This window comes from Physeter macrocephalus, chromosome 14 (assembly GCF_002837175.3).
Source record: "Physeter macrocephalus isolate SW-GA chromosome 14, ASM283717v5, whole genome shotgun sequence".
In the NCBI taxonomy this organism is placed as follows: domain Eukaryota; kingdom Metazoa; phylum Chordata; class Mammalia; order Artiodactyla; family Physeteridae; genus Physeter; species Physeter macrocephalus.
In genome coordinates, this window is record NC_041227.1 from 81,754,666 (window position 1) to 81,767,877 (window position 13,212).

Below are 13,212 nucleotides of genomic sequence, written 5' to 3' on the forward strand. Positions count from 1 at the left end.
GCGGGCTTTTCTCTGGTTGTGGCGAGCAGGGGGGGCTATTCTTCGTTGCGGTGCACGGGCTTCTCATGGCGGTGGCTTCTCTTATTTATTTTATTTTATTTATTTATTTATTGGCTGCATTGGGTCTTCGTTGCTGCATGCGGGCTTTTCTCTGGTTGTGGCGAGCGGGGGATACTCTTCATTGCAGTGCACGGGCTTCTCATGGCGATGGCTTCTCTTGTTGCAGAGCATGGGCGCTAGGAGCGAGGGCTTCAGTAGTTGTGGCGCAAGGGCTTCAGTAGTTGTGGCACGCAGGCTCAGTAGTTGTGGCTCACGGGCTCTAGAGCGCAGGCTCAGTAGTTGTGGCGCACGGGCTTCGTTGCTCCGCGGCATGTGGAATCTTCCCGGACCAGGGCTCGAACCCGTGTCCCCTGCATTGGCAGGCGGGTTCTTAATCGCTGTGCTACCAGGGAAGTCCCTAATCATACACTTTAAATGGGTGAATTCATGTTACGTGAACTACATCTCAGTAAAAGCTGTTCCAGAAAAGGGGAGCGGTGGGCCACGCTCGGGGAGCCCAGCGGAGGGCGCTGAGGAGGTGGCTCAGGCCTGGATGCTCCTGGGACCTGGTAAGAGATGGAGGAAGAACCATGGCCCATGGTCTGAGCTGTCAGGCAGGCTGTGGCGGGTTTACAGCCCCTCCAACCGATGCCCCCAAAGCAGGCGGTGCCCCAGGGTGGCCAAGCAGGGACAGGCACGGGGCGGGGGGGGGGGGGGGGCGGGGTTTCCAGGGTAGGGGCTGCTCGGCCGCGTGGGCATGGCCGGGGCCGGGTGTGGTGGCGAGCTTCCCTGGCTGCTCCCTCCAGCAGGGCCCACTCCGCCGCTGCCTAGAGAAAGCAGGTGGTCACATCTGGCTGGCCCTCCGGACAGTCACCGCCGACTTGACAGAGACCACACAGCAACAGTCTGTTTGTTTGTTTATTGTGGAGTATTTTACATGCAAGATCCCACACTAGACAGACATGTCTGGAAGGAGAGCCAGTGGGTGGACAGACGCTCTGGTGTCGCTGACTCCCTTCTGGACACAGGAGTCCGCCGGCAGAGACGGTGACGGGCCGCCAGGCTGGGGGACGCCGGACGACAAACCTGAGACCCTCACAAATCAAGTGCAAACTCGAGGAAATAGATACCCCCCCCCCACCTTCCTCCAGGAGCGCCTGCAGAGACGCCGTGAGGCGCCGGGGCTGACAGCTGCTCCCAGGGTGCCCCGGGGACAGCATGGGCTGGGGCAGGGCACTGGGAGAGGCGGGGGCCGCCGGGCATCTTCTGGGCGCGCACGCTCAGCCCGGGTGGCGAAGCCGGCTCTGCCCACGTCGGGGACGGGGGAGGGGCCCAGACCTGGCGGCAGCCAGCGCAGAGCAGTGCCGCCCTCCACGGTGCTTCCCCTTCGCCGGCCCACAGCCCCCTCGGACCCTCCGGAAGGCTGGGCTGGACTGAGTTAGAAGCGTGCGGAGGCAAGCGGGGCTGTGGCAGCAGGAAGGGACGGGACGAGCCGAGCCTGGGCGCCTGCTGCCGCCGGTCCCCTCCCCGCCGGGGCCTTGGGTGAGGCAGCCCCTTGCTCTGGGCGCTGGGTGAGGAGGGGGAGGGCAGCGAGCCAGGGCAGCGCGGCCCAGGGCAGACAGCACGGTCGCTCACGCTGAGGGGGCTGACAGAGAGACAGGAGGGCGGACGGCAGACGGTCACCGCGCCCTCTGGCCCGGCCGGAGACGAGCCGCTGCAGCTCCGCGGCCCTTGTCCCGCGCGTGCTGACGAGCCGGTCGCTCACGTGTCACCTGGGCCGGTTGGCCTGCACGGTGCCTGGGGGTCCCGGGCAGGGGCCGCTCTGGGCAGGCTGGCCAAAGGCCCGCCGGTGCCCGGGTCACACTGCCCTTACTGCCATTTGCTGCCGCCCACTGGCCAGAACGGCAGGAGGAGCGGGTTGGTTTTCACACCTCAGCACACAACACAGAAGAGGTTAAACACATCCCCAAGAAAATACCTTGACAAAATAAATATTTTAACCTATAATCAGGTATAATTAGTGCTTATAAGGAATCCCAGCAACAATGTAGTGTAATTAAGTACATACTGTATCTGTGATGTCTAACACTGGTGCAGAGGCTGGTGGCTCGCAGGGTCCCACTGGCCAGGGCGGAAGGCTCTGGCCAGCTTCCCTTCCCCAGCGCCGTGCCCCCCCAGGCGGAGGGGGGCCAGCGGGAGGGGCCCAGGGCGCCTACGGCTCAGGACGGGAAGGGCTGAGCAGCACCGTCCCGGCACCTGCTTCCCAGGCCGGCCTACGGGGAGGGGGGGGGCACGGCGCTGTGACCTGATGGGCGAGCAGAGAGGCAGCTCCAGCTGGGACGGCCAGCGAGGCCGCCACCACCCGCCGCCCCGGCGGCCCCACCTCTCTCAGCTGTGCCTGGCTGAGCAGCTGGGGCTGGGGGGCGGCTTTGCGGGGCCTCCCTGGGCGGGTACGTCTCCACTTCACCCTCCATCGGGAGCCCCCTGGGCTCCCTGCTTCGCCCGGTGGGAGGCCGGCTCCTCCCTCACCGGACGCTGGGCCTGGCTGCTGCAGCTCCCGTGGGACTGACAACCCGAGGCCCGCTGTCCCCCGCCCCCAGAGAGACACGCGCCCCAGGCTGCGCCCCAGGCCCAGGGATGCCAGCCAGGGTCGCCAGGGACAGCCGGGCCACCCAGCCACCTTCTCTGCAGCTCAAGTCGGCCAACTTCCGATGCTCAGCATCCCCGCCGGCCTCGGGGCCCCGCCCTTGGAAACGCCGAGGACAGGGGTGCAGCTGTCTGAGGGTGGGGGCCAGGCGGGTGCAGGCAGGCTGGCCCAGCTCTGTGGTGGGGACTTCCTGAGCGCCCTCTGAGGAACTGGAGTGTGACAGCCCCGGCCGGACCCCAGGCCTCCTCTCCGGAGGAAGCTGCAGGGCGCCAGGCTGGGCGTGGGCCCCAGGCTGGGCGTGGGCCCCAGGCGGGCAGCACCCCGCTCTCCTCCACACCTGCTCCTGCGGGCGCCCCGCACAGCCCTCCAGCCCCGTCCTACACACTCCCCCTGGAGCCCACGGCGGCACTGATCCGGCCTGTGTCAGGCCCAGCCTCTTCTCCCTGCTTGGGCTGCCAGCTGCGAAGGGCTGACCACACCGCGGGCCAGGCCCACCAGGCGGCCCGGCCAGGCCTTGCCCCGACGCCCAGGCAGCGCGTGCTGGAACGCTGACCTGGACCAGGGCTCACAGGCTGGCGGAAGCCGCGGCAGCAGTGTGTTTGCTCTTCTGGGCCACAGCACAGGGCGGCTCAGGCTGGACCGGGCTTGGGCCGAGCGGCTAGTGCCCTGCCCGTGGCCCGAGATACCAGCAAGGACCCAAGACAGGAGTGGGCGTCGCCAGCCCCTCCTAGGTTGGTTGGGCGCGGGGTCTGGGGTGGGAGGAGGTCAGGCTTCAGGACAGTCTGCAGGGGAGGCTGAGGCCCCGCCCAGTAGAGTGCAGGGGCCTTCGGTCACTGGGATCTCGGCTGGGGTGCAACACGGCCCGCTGCTGGGCCCTGGAGGCGGAGGCGTGGAGGCTGCCCCAGACCAGGCCGCAGCACGTTCACCCAAGTGCAAAGCTCTCCTGAGCGGGCCAGAGCCAGCCCTCACCGTGCAGGCCCCTCCACAGGTGGCGCGGCCACAGGGCCTGCGGTACGCAGGGGCAGCTTGGAGACAGTAGAGTTATCTCTGCAAGAGCTGACCGGCCAGGGTTGCAAGCCGCCCTCCTGACAGCCCATGGCTCTGCCCACACCAGGAGCATGCAGGCCCGCGGGGGACCCCCTCGGTCCCAGGCTCGGCTACTGAGCCAGCTTGGACGTGGGTCTCTGGGCTAGCAGCTGAGTATGAAGAAAGGGTCAAGCAGATGGCAGGTGAGAGACGCCACCCGTGGGCATCCACGGAGCCTTCGAAAGCGCCGACACTCGTCAGGCAGCGGCAGTCCGCGGAGGGCGACCAAGCCCGCGGGTGCAGACCTGCCCTTTCTGGGACAGAGGGGGCCGCGGGAGGGCAGGGGAGGCCCGCTGAGCTGGGCAGGGGCACGCCGGGGAAGGGGCTGGGGCCTGAGCCCCTTCTCTGTGCGCGGGTGCCCGGAGGAGCCGCTCAGGAACAGACCCGAAGGGACGGCCCTGCCTGGTGCTGGACCAGCTGTGGGCTCTTCCTGGGAAGAAACAGGCAGGGGCAGCTGGTGGCAGGAAGAGCAGAAGTCGAGGGGCTGTGGCTGCAGCGACGCTGTCCCGCCGCCTACAGAGAGGGTGGCTACAGCTGGTCCTGACTAGCGGGGTGGGGGGGGGGGCCTGGGAGCAAACAGTGGCGTTTCCATGGAGACACAGCAGCGCAGGACCAGGTGGGGGCCGGGGATGGGAAGGGTGGCCAGTGCCTGGTGTGGATGGGGGGCCCGCTGAGCTGGGCAGGGGCACGCCGGGGAAGGGGCTGGGGCCTGAGCCCCTTCTCTGTGCGCGGGTGCCCGGAGGAGCCGCTCAGGAACAGACCCGAAGGGACGGCCCTGCCTGGTGCTGGACCAGCTGTGGGCTCTTCCTGGGAAGAAACAGGCAGGGGCAGCTGGTGGCAGGAAGAGCAGAAGTCGAGGGGCTGTGGCTGCAGCGACGCTGTCCCGCCGCCTACAGAGAGGGTGGCTACAGCTGGTCCTGACTAGCGGGGTGGGGGGGGGGGCCTGGGAGCAAACAGTGGCGTTTCCATGGAGACACAGCAGCGCAGGACCAGGTGGGGGCCGGGGATGGGAAGGGTGGCCAGTGCCTGGTGTGGATGGGGGGGGGAGCTAGAGGTGACCTGCCATGGGGGGGCCCAACCACAGGACAGCTCACAGGGCAAAGAGGGCGTCCTCTGACTGTTCCGGCTTCTTCCGGCTGCAGGGATTTGAGGCCGGGGCCGGAGCCTCCGCTGGGGGAGAGGGGAGGTTGGGAACCATTTCGGCAGCTTTGGCCCTTTCTTCAAGGAATTTATCGAACTCTACAACGCAAAACAAGGCCGGCCGGGACTGGTAAGGGCTCAGCTGCATTGAGGCTCCAACAGCCACGCCCACCTGCTCCCCACGGAGCACCCGCCCCCTTTCCTCCTCCGCCACCATCAGGGCAAGCCGGAAGCCCGCCACAAGCCGGCGGGCTGGGCGGGGGGGCGGGGGGTGCCAGCTAGGATTCCTGCCCCACCACTGACTTGGAGCTTTTCCATCGTCCAGATCAGCATAGGAGGCAGGGCAGGGGGAGCTGAGGGGTGAGTTCCTCCCTGAACTTGCCAGGGAAACCCCCCCACACCCACCAGGCAGGGCTCTGTGCCTGCAGAGGGGCCCAGCTGTGCGGCCACAGGGTGCCAGGCCCAGGGGTTCCCTGTGTGCCCTGCTGACCGCATGGCATGTGTCTTGCTTCAGCTGCACTGAGCATCTGGCGGGGGCAAGCTGGTCAGCAGTGCAGGTTTGGGGTCACGTGGACCCGGGGCTGCCAACTGCGCCTACTGTCCACCAGCTGCGGCGCCTCCCTCGTCAGCACAAGGCCTGGGTGGGACACAGCCCGGGAGCCCGCAGGGGAGGCCCGCCCAGGTGGCACGGCGCGGGCGGGGGGCTCCCAGAGCGTGGGGCGGGCACAGCAGCAGCGGTTGCGGCGGCGGGGGGAGCAGGCCTACCTTCGCTCGTGACGCCCTCCTCCAGCTCGTCGCCCTTCTGTGGGAGAGCAGAGAGAGGGCATTAGGACCCACCCGCCCTGCTGCCTCGCCCGCCCGCGGCCACCCCGGGGCGGCACCCGAGCAAAACTCTCTACTTCCCGTCCCCCGGGCTCTGTAAGAGCAAAGCACTGCTCCCGTCTTATCAGAGACACAGAAACTTTGTTTTTCAAAAGTAAAAACAAAAAGAGTAGGTTCTAGGTTTTGATCCCCCAGCATGGTCAGAAAGCAAAAATTCTAAAAGGTGCAGGTTCGTTCTCCGGCTGAGCCGCGGGCCAGGCCTGAGGGGCGGCCAGGAGGAGGCTGCGCCTCAGGCAGCCAGGGCCCCGGGTGCTCCTCCACTGGGCGTCCCCTCGTGGGCAGCCGCAGGGTGCTGGGAGGTCATGGCCACGCCAGCAGCAGCCGAGAACCACGTGGGGCCTGGAAGCACGGGGCCGGACCCTGCGGCGCTCTGGCAGGGGGGCTGCTCGGCTGCAGCCTCCTGGGAGCGGCGCCAGCGTCCTCCTGCGCCCCGATGCCGTCACTGGGGAGGCTCTGGGGGGTCAATTCTGTGTGGGAACGTGGGGGCCTCTGGGAACTCTGCACAGACAGTGATGGGGAAGCGGACACGGCCCGGGCTTCCTTCCTGGCTCTGCCTCTGACCTGCCGCGGCTGGCTGGGAGGTCCCTGGCCCTGGAGCGGCGGGTGCCCCCGGTGAGGTGGGGGCCCTGGCCTGCCTGCTCTGCGATGGGAGCTGTTTCTTTCCGGGCATTCCCTGGGAAAGGCGTAATGGGGGGCCCCTCCTCCCCTGGCACGGCACCCGAGTCTTCGGAAAGCCCGGCTTTGGTGGTGGGGAGGGGGGGTTGGGGGCTGGCCCGGAGTGGCAGGAGGCCCATCCTGGGGGCTGAGGTCTGCCGTCCTAGTTGGGGGGCTGTCCTGAGGGGAGGCAGCGGGAAGCGAGAGACGAGTTGTCCTCGGGTCACGGGGAGCGTCCCACCAGCCGTGACCATGGGGGGGTGGGGGGGGGGGGGGGGGGGGGGGGGGGCGGGCCCGGAGTGGCGGGAGGCCCATCCTGGGGGCTGAGGTGTGCCGTCCTAGTTGGGGGGCTGTCCTGAGGGGAGGCAGCGGGAAGCGAGAGACGAGTTGTCCTCGGGTCACGGGGAGCGTCCCACCAGCCGTGACCATGGACAAACACCTCCCCTCCCAGGGTGCATTTCTTCACCAGCCCTGGGGTGGGGGGCTGGGGGTGGTGGTGAGAGTGCTAGGTGGGGGGCAGCGGGGGACCGGCCAGCACAGCCCTCCCCTCTCAGACTGGCTGCCCTTTGCCAGCTGCTCGATGTCCTAACCTTCCTGCCCATCTCTGGGGATAAAGACAGTGGTCCCTGGCACCATTAAATACAAGATACCAGGAGATGCTGGGGAAGGGGATGAGTGAATTAAAAACCAAACACCAACTCATGTCTGTGTGAATTTCACAATTAAAAGAAAAAAATGTCTCTGGGTATATTTCACAATTAAAAGAAAAAACGAAAACCAAAAAATAAATAAATAAAAATAGAAATTAAAAAGCGCACAAAAACCCAAAACCAAGAGAACCCAAAGCACACACACACCTGAAACCGCAGTAACTGGGAAAAGTCAGTGTGCGTCTTGGGGGCGGTGCGGCCGGCCCGAGCAGGTGCGGACCCAGGGGGCGCCTGCCCGGCCTCCCCTCCTCCACCTCCCCAGGGAGCGGCCCCGCGCCGGCCCCCAGGCCTCCTGTCCTCAGAGGCGCCTGGGCCTCGCCACTCCCCACACGAGATAGAAAAGTCGAGTCTCACCAGGTCGGTCCTGAGCCACACCTCAATGTCATCCATGACAGACGGCTGCACCACGGGGATCTATGGAAGCGGCAGGCAGCGGCCAGGCAGCCCGCGGCCAGGCAGGGGAGACAGAACAGCGGACACGTCAACCCAAGCAGCCCGACGGAGCCAGACGTACACAGAGCAGAACACGCTGGCACAGCAGGGGGCGCGCAGGCAGCCGCGTGTGAGACGGCAGGTGAGGGAAGCAGCAGCTCTAGGAAGCGGGGCCAGCGAAGGGACGGGACGGGACGCAGTGGGGAGGGAGGCACAGTACGCGTTCTTCAGTGGATAACTTTTTGACTAGTGTGTCCGCCTCTCAGCCCCGGGGCGCCGGCCTGCAGGCCGCTGTGGAGCCCCTCCGTCTGCGACAGTCCCGGCCCCCACAGGACGGGGCGGCCGCGTGGCCATCCGCCCAGGGCAGGGCAGGGCAGGGGGCAGGGGGTCCAGGCTCGCTCGCTGAAAGGATGGTGTCCTGGGGCATTTCTGAGTGGGAAGGGCACCCAAGCCTGGGTGTGGCCTGGCCCACAGCAGGCCGGCACACTCCTCCACCAGCAGACACAGGCCAAAGCGAGGGCTTTCATGACAAAAGGGACCGCGGGCTTTGGTTGTCTTTGTGTCTCTTTAGTGGAAAAATCAGGAAGCAGCCTGAATGCAGCAGCCTCCTCTCAACCCACCCTTTCCTCCCAGCTGTCAATGGCTGTCTGTGGCCCCAGCATCAAAGAAAAGAAGTGCAACTGAAAGCAGGGGAGTCGGGGGGGGGGGCGGGCGGGGGGAGCAGGGGAGCAGTTGGGAGGGGGGGACCAGGGTCCTGAGCAAAGGAGGGCACCCCTCTGGTGCCTGGGCCCTGTCCACCCATGCCAAGGGCCCGAAAATCTATCTGGCTAGAAATAGTTAAGCTGCTGTCAGACATAATAAAATGATAACGTGATAAGAAGTAAAAGTAACCTTTAACCCCTTCGAAGCCACGTTAATGAAATGTTGGCTCCCAGACTGGAGAACGAGTGGATGGCCCTTGATCGAGGTGACCTGCGCCCTCACCACGGCTGGGTCTGGGAAGTACCTCCTGGGACTCACTCGCAAGCTCACTATCTCTAGAAAAATCGCCTGCACCGTGTCTGTCGCTGGGTTCACCCCAATGTCACAGAGCCGGGCCGGCAGACCCGCCTCTGGCTTCCACGTGTGTCTCAGAGAGGCTCAGGCCAACCTCAATCAGATTAGGGAGATTCTGTCTATGTTGCCATTTTATCTCTCTGACCTACTGGAGACTTAAGAATGTTGAAATGAAAAAATATCAAGGAGCTCAAACCACCCCGAAATGACTCACGGTGACAAGGAACGTGTGGTCCTCCCTCCGGGCAGGACGCCGAGGGGCCGCTGGCAGCACCCAGAGCCGACACCCCTCCCCGTGCAGCAGGGACCAGCGGCACCCGAGCTGCCACCAGCCAGTTTTACGCCTGCTGACGGGGCTTCTGCCCGACACGTTCCCATGACAGGAGATGCCAATTTTCGTCATCGTGATGCTTCTAAGCCAGAACGCCCAGCCTCGGGGAGGACTCACGCCGCACCGCCAAATCCCCAGGGCCAAGCGTGGGGCGCCAGCGTGTCTCCAGGGAGAGACCCGCCAACTCCAGCTGCCGGAGCGGGGGGGCGGGGGGCGCCCCGACACCCACCAGCCTCGGCCCACCCAGGAGGAGCGGAGACCCCTCGGTTCGCAAAGCTTGAGAAAAGACACTAAGGTGTCATGGGCCTTCAGGTTTTGCTCGTGACTCTTCTGTTACTGTTCAGAATTGGTCCCTCGGGGCCAGGGATCGCGCCTCAGTTTTCTGGACCGATCCTGAGAGCCAGCACGCTCAGAGGATAAACACTGACATGTGAGAAGCTCCTCAGCCCTCAAAACAAGCCCGCCCCCCACAAGCCAGGGGTGGGAACACAGTTCTTGCCTCTCCTCGGCTGGACTTGCTCCCTCCCAGGAACTCCCCACCTCCGGAGCCCCAAGGAGCCCCAGGTTTGGGGCCTCAGCCTCATCCGTGAAACGGGGTGATGGCTTCCGCCACTCACGACCCCAGAGCCCTTCAGTTCCAGTCGGGTGCTTCCGTTTCTAACTCAGAAACCCAGGGATGCCGGGGCCGTCGGGCCTGAGCCCCGCCTGAGGGGCGCTGGCCGAGCACGTGCATCACGTGCAGGCGAGTGCGGGCGACAGGAGCGCTCACGTGACGGGGGGATGGGCCGCCCTGCCAGGCTGGACGCAGCCTGGGCTCACGAGCCGCCGGCCCGGGAATCGGTGGGGGAGCGCGGCGCCAGGAGCACGGCAAAGCCGCCCCCAAACCGGGCGCTTCAGACACACTAGACACTCGCGCTGCCCCGCAAACAGGAGCTGCTCTGTCGCCACTCTGGCTGCGGGCACATCCCCAGGCCAGAGAGGCCTCAGCGTCCTCACCCTGAGCGACCTGGGCTCTGACGCGCCCTGGGGTGAGCACCCCCGGGCAAGGGGCCTGCCGGAGTGTGAGCCGGAGGAAGGAGGCGGAAAGGGAAGCAGATGCAACGAGAAAGAAATAAAGGCAGCGCGTGTGGGTACACCCTTGGATACAGACCGGCCCCCCAAACTCCCGCGCTCCGAGGACGGCTGGACGGGGCTGGCCGGCTGAGGCGCTGGGTGCGGAGGGCAGCCGTGGACGTGGCAGGGGTGGGCCGGCCTGGGCTCCGGCCGGCCCTGCGTGTGGGTGGGAGGGTCACAGGCTCAAGGGGGAAGGGCGCGGCTCGGTCCGCGTAGGGGGCCCCGCCCCAGGCCTGGGCTTGGGCAGCGGCAGACTTCTCACTAACCTCCTTGGGTTCCCGCCGCGACTGATACTCGTTCACCTACCCTGGCTGCACCCTGCGTGGGGGCGACAGGCCTCCGAGCGCCGCCGTCCCTGGGCAGGCTGCTCGAGAAGGTTCTGGGGCTCTCCCCCACGGTACCGGTACCGAGCCTGGTGCTGGACCTGGATGCCCGACACGCCTCCCCGCGAGGACACCTGCACCGTTTCCAACGCGGCCGGACCAAGTGCTGCGCTCGGGCGCAATGTTTCCAGGGGCTGCTGCCCCCCGACAGTCCTCCTAACACCTCCCCGACCTGAGGCTCAGTCTACAGGCCCTTTGGTCTCGCTCAATAGTACAAAAAGTTTCCAAGCAAAGAATTTGTACTTGGCAGGTCTGGAAAGACTCAGGCTTTCTATGCTGTGGGAAATGAGGCAAAGCAATTAATACACACTGTTTAAGAGAGAGCAAAACGAGACACTGCAGTCGGGCAGGTGAGACACAGGGTTAGCTGTTAGTCGGGCTTGTTTCTGAAGTCGGAGACTGGAGCTCTAGGTGGGGCCGGGCAGGGGTGGGTGCCACCACCGGCTGCCAAGCCACACGCGGGGCGGCTGTGTGGGCAGTATCATTTTTTGCAGGACTAAACAGGCACAGGGACACAGGGCGGGATCCTCCCAATTTGGACAGTGGAGTGGACGTGGTCTCCAGGAGTGCCGCTCTAAGGCCACCCGTACGTGTGGGCCAGAGCCCCTGCTTGTCCCCAGAGAAGCAAACAAGGGGCCGGGCTGGCCCATGTCCCTAAGAACGGCCTTGGGGTCCGGTGCGGCAACCAGGACGGGCTGCCAGCAGGTGGAGGGAGACGGCCCCCCGAGTGTGGCTGTGCTGGGTCGCCAGCTCCCAGCTGGGCGGGCAGACACCCTGGCCCCCGGCTCTGACAGCCCTCTGGCCCGTGTCCTCGAGAGCGAGTCACACTTGCTCAGGCAGGTGACCCTGTGCTGCCTGCAGGCTCGGGCATGCTGGCCCAGCCTGAAGAGCCCTCCCCTGGCCCCAGGCTGGCCCGGCCCCAGGGGGTCAGTTAGGCTTCCTCCTGGTGTGTCTAGGTCTCCCGCTCAAGCTCCACCGTGCACAGACCCTGGTCTCCGAGGTGAAATCGTCCCTGCACTGCAGGCAGCCTTGCAGCAAGTGGCCCCTCTGTGCACAGACTCGGGGCCACCTGATCGCGAGGCAGGAGGGATCCTCCTGGGTCTTGGAGCCACGGGAGCCCTACTTCCTGAGGCTGACTGCGCGTGTGCTCCCCAGCACCTTCTTATTCCGCTCCAGGAGCGTCTGTGTGTTTCCTTAGGAGGGCTCAGATCCTTCCGGGGGACGCAGCGGGCACGAACAATTACAGGACGAAACCCCATCGGCCTAGGCTGCCACGTTCACAGGCTGGGCGGAGTTCTCTGCCCAGCCAGACGCTTCGAGCCTGTCCTCTCAGAAACATCCCCTCCCAAGTGGAGGCCACGGTAACCTGTGCTCATCCTGGAAAAGTGAATACTGCCCAGAGCTCCACAAACGGTAAGAGGAGGGAAAGGGCCCTCCCCTCACTCCTGCAAACGCCCGGACCGCCACAGAAAACCAGAGATGGCGTTTCTGGGGCTGGAAGTCTGCGGCTTAAGGAGACAGGCAGGAGGGGAAGACTGGGCACCCGCGAGAAGACACAGGGAAGCACCGGGGGTGGGGTGGGGGACAAGGGGCTCAGCACGTCTGGTGACCTCTCACCATTCCTTGGGCTATGAGCCAGCTGTCTATGGGCTCCAGGCCAGAGTCCCCACCTTTACCTCTCTTCTGGGCCGAGGACAGAAAAGTCCCAGAAAGGAAAGTCACAGCAAGACCCGTGGTAAAGAAGGCAATAGCACATGTCATGGAAACAGAAAAGCCACTGTCAGAGCTGGGCCCCCGTCACCTGAGGAGCTGGGACCCAGCGGCCCACCCCCCAAACATGCCCTTACCTCCTGGACAAAAGAAGAGGCGTTTAGTAACAGGGACCCCAAGAGGGTAACACGCACTTGAACCCCTGTTCCCGCGCCCCTGGGAAATCTCCCGGGGCCGCCCTCTGCCTGGGCTCTCAGGGTCACCGAGGGGCGGCTTCACAGAACCAGCTTTTGCACAATCATTTCTACTTTCCTCTTATCTTTTTCCTCCTCAGTTACCTGTGCGTTCTTTTTCCAAACTCTTAACGTGAATGCTGAGTTTGGGGATATTGCCTTTTCTAAATGATAAAAGTAAAGTTAGAACTACTGATTTGGTTGTACCGTGAAGGTGTGGCTACACAGTTTTTTCCCTTTGTTGTGTTCTTAATTTCTCCCTTGGCCCAGTTTTCATTTCCAGGGCAGCATTGTTTCGGATATGGAACAACATAACCCGAAGTACAGGCCTGAAGATGCATGTAAGTGTGTGTGCACACAGATACAAAGACACACCCACAAGACAGGCGCACACACACACACCCCCCCGACACACACACGCCCCACACGAACCCTGCTCCCTGCCTCACCCCATCGAGCAGGGCACACGAGGAGCAGCCTGCCTGCTGTAGGCGGAAGTGTTGAAAACAGGAGGCAGGCCAGGCACCCCGGGCGAAGGGCAGGGAGCTGGCTGCATTCCTGTGCTTGGACCCTGGGCGCTGGCAGAGAGGCGGCGGCAGAAGGGCACTCCTGGCCTGGGCGGGGCAGGCCCTGCAGGCAGAGTGGAGAGCCGCCCGGCCGGCCTGGCCAGCTGGGCCAGGAGGAGGGGCTGGCCTTACTGGCTCCCCGGTGCCCTGAGTTGGGGCGGCGGGCCGTCCTCAGCAACACGACCACTGGGCCACCGCACGGTCCCGGCCTCGGGGGTTCTGCGGGGAGC

The 13,212-nt window shown here is 65.0% G+C and overlaps 1 protein-coding gene across 10 annotated transcripts in view; it reads right to left on the reverse strand.

Annotated features, from left to right (window-relative positions):
* Positions 1-4,438: 4,438 nt before the first annotated feature.
* TOM1L2 (target of myb1 like 2 membrane trafficking protein) overlaps positions 4,439-13,212 on the reverse strand; it is a 93,753-nt gene continuing 84,979 nt past the window's right edge. For 3 of the 10 annotated variants that reach the window (XM_024127892.3, XM_024127889.3, XM_028499945.2), the window contains 2 exons: positions 5,678-5,714; positions 4,439-5,011 (listed from right to left, as the gene is read on the reverse strand). In XM_024127892.3, coding sequence (XP_023983660.1) covers positions 4,863-5,011; positions 5,678-5,714 — 186 coding nt within the window. In that variant the 3' untranslated portion in view covers positions 4,439-4,862. Of the gene's footprint in view, positions 5,012-5,677; positions 5,715-7,512; positions 7,573-12,090; positions 12,157-13,212 lie in introns of all 10 variants that reach the window. The other 7 variants (XM_024127890.3, XM_028499940.2, XM_024127891.3 and 4 more) reach the window with 5 other exon arrangements.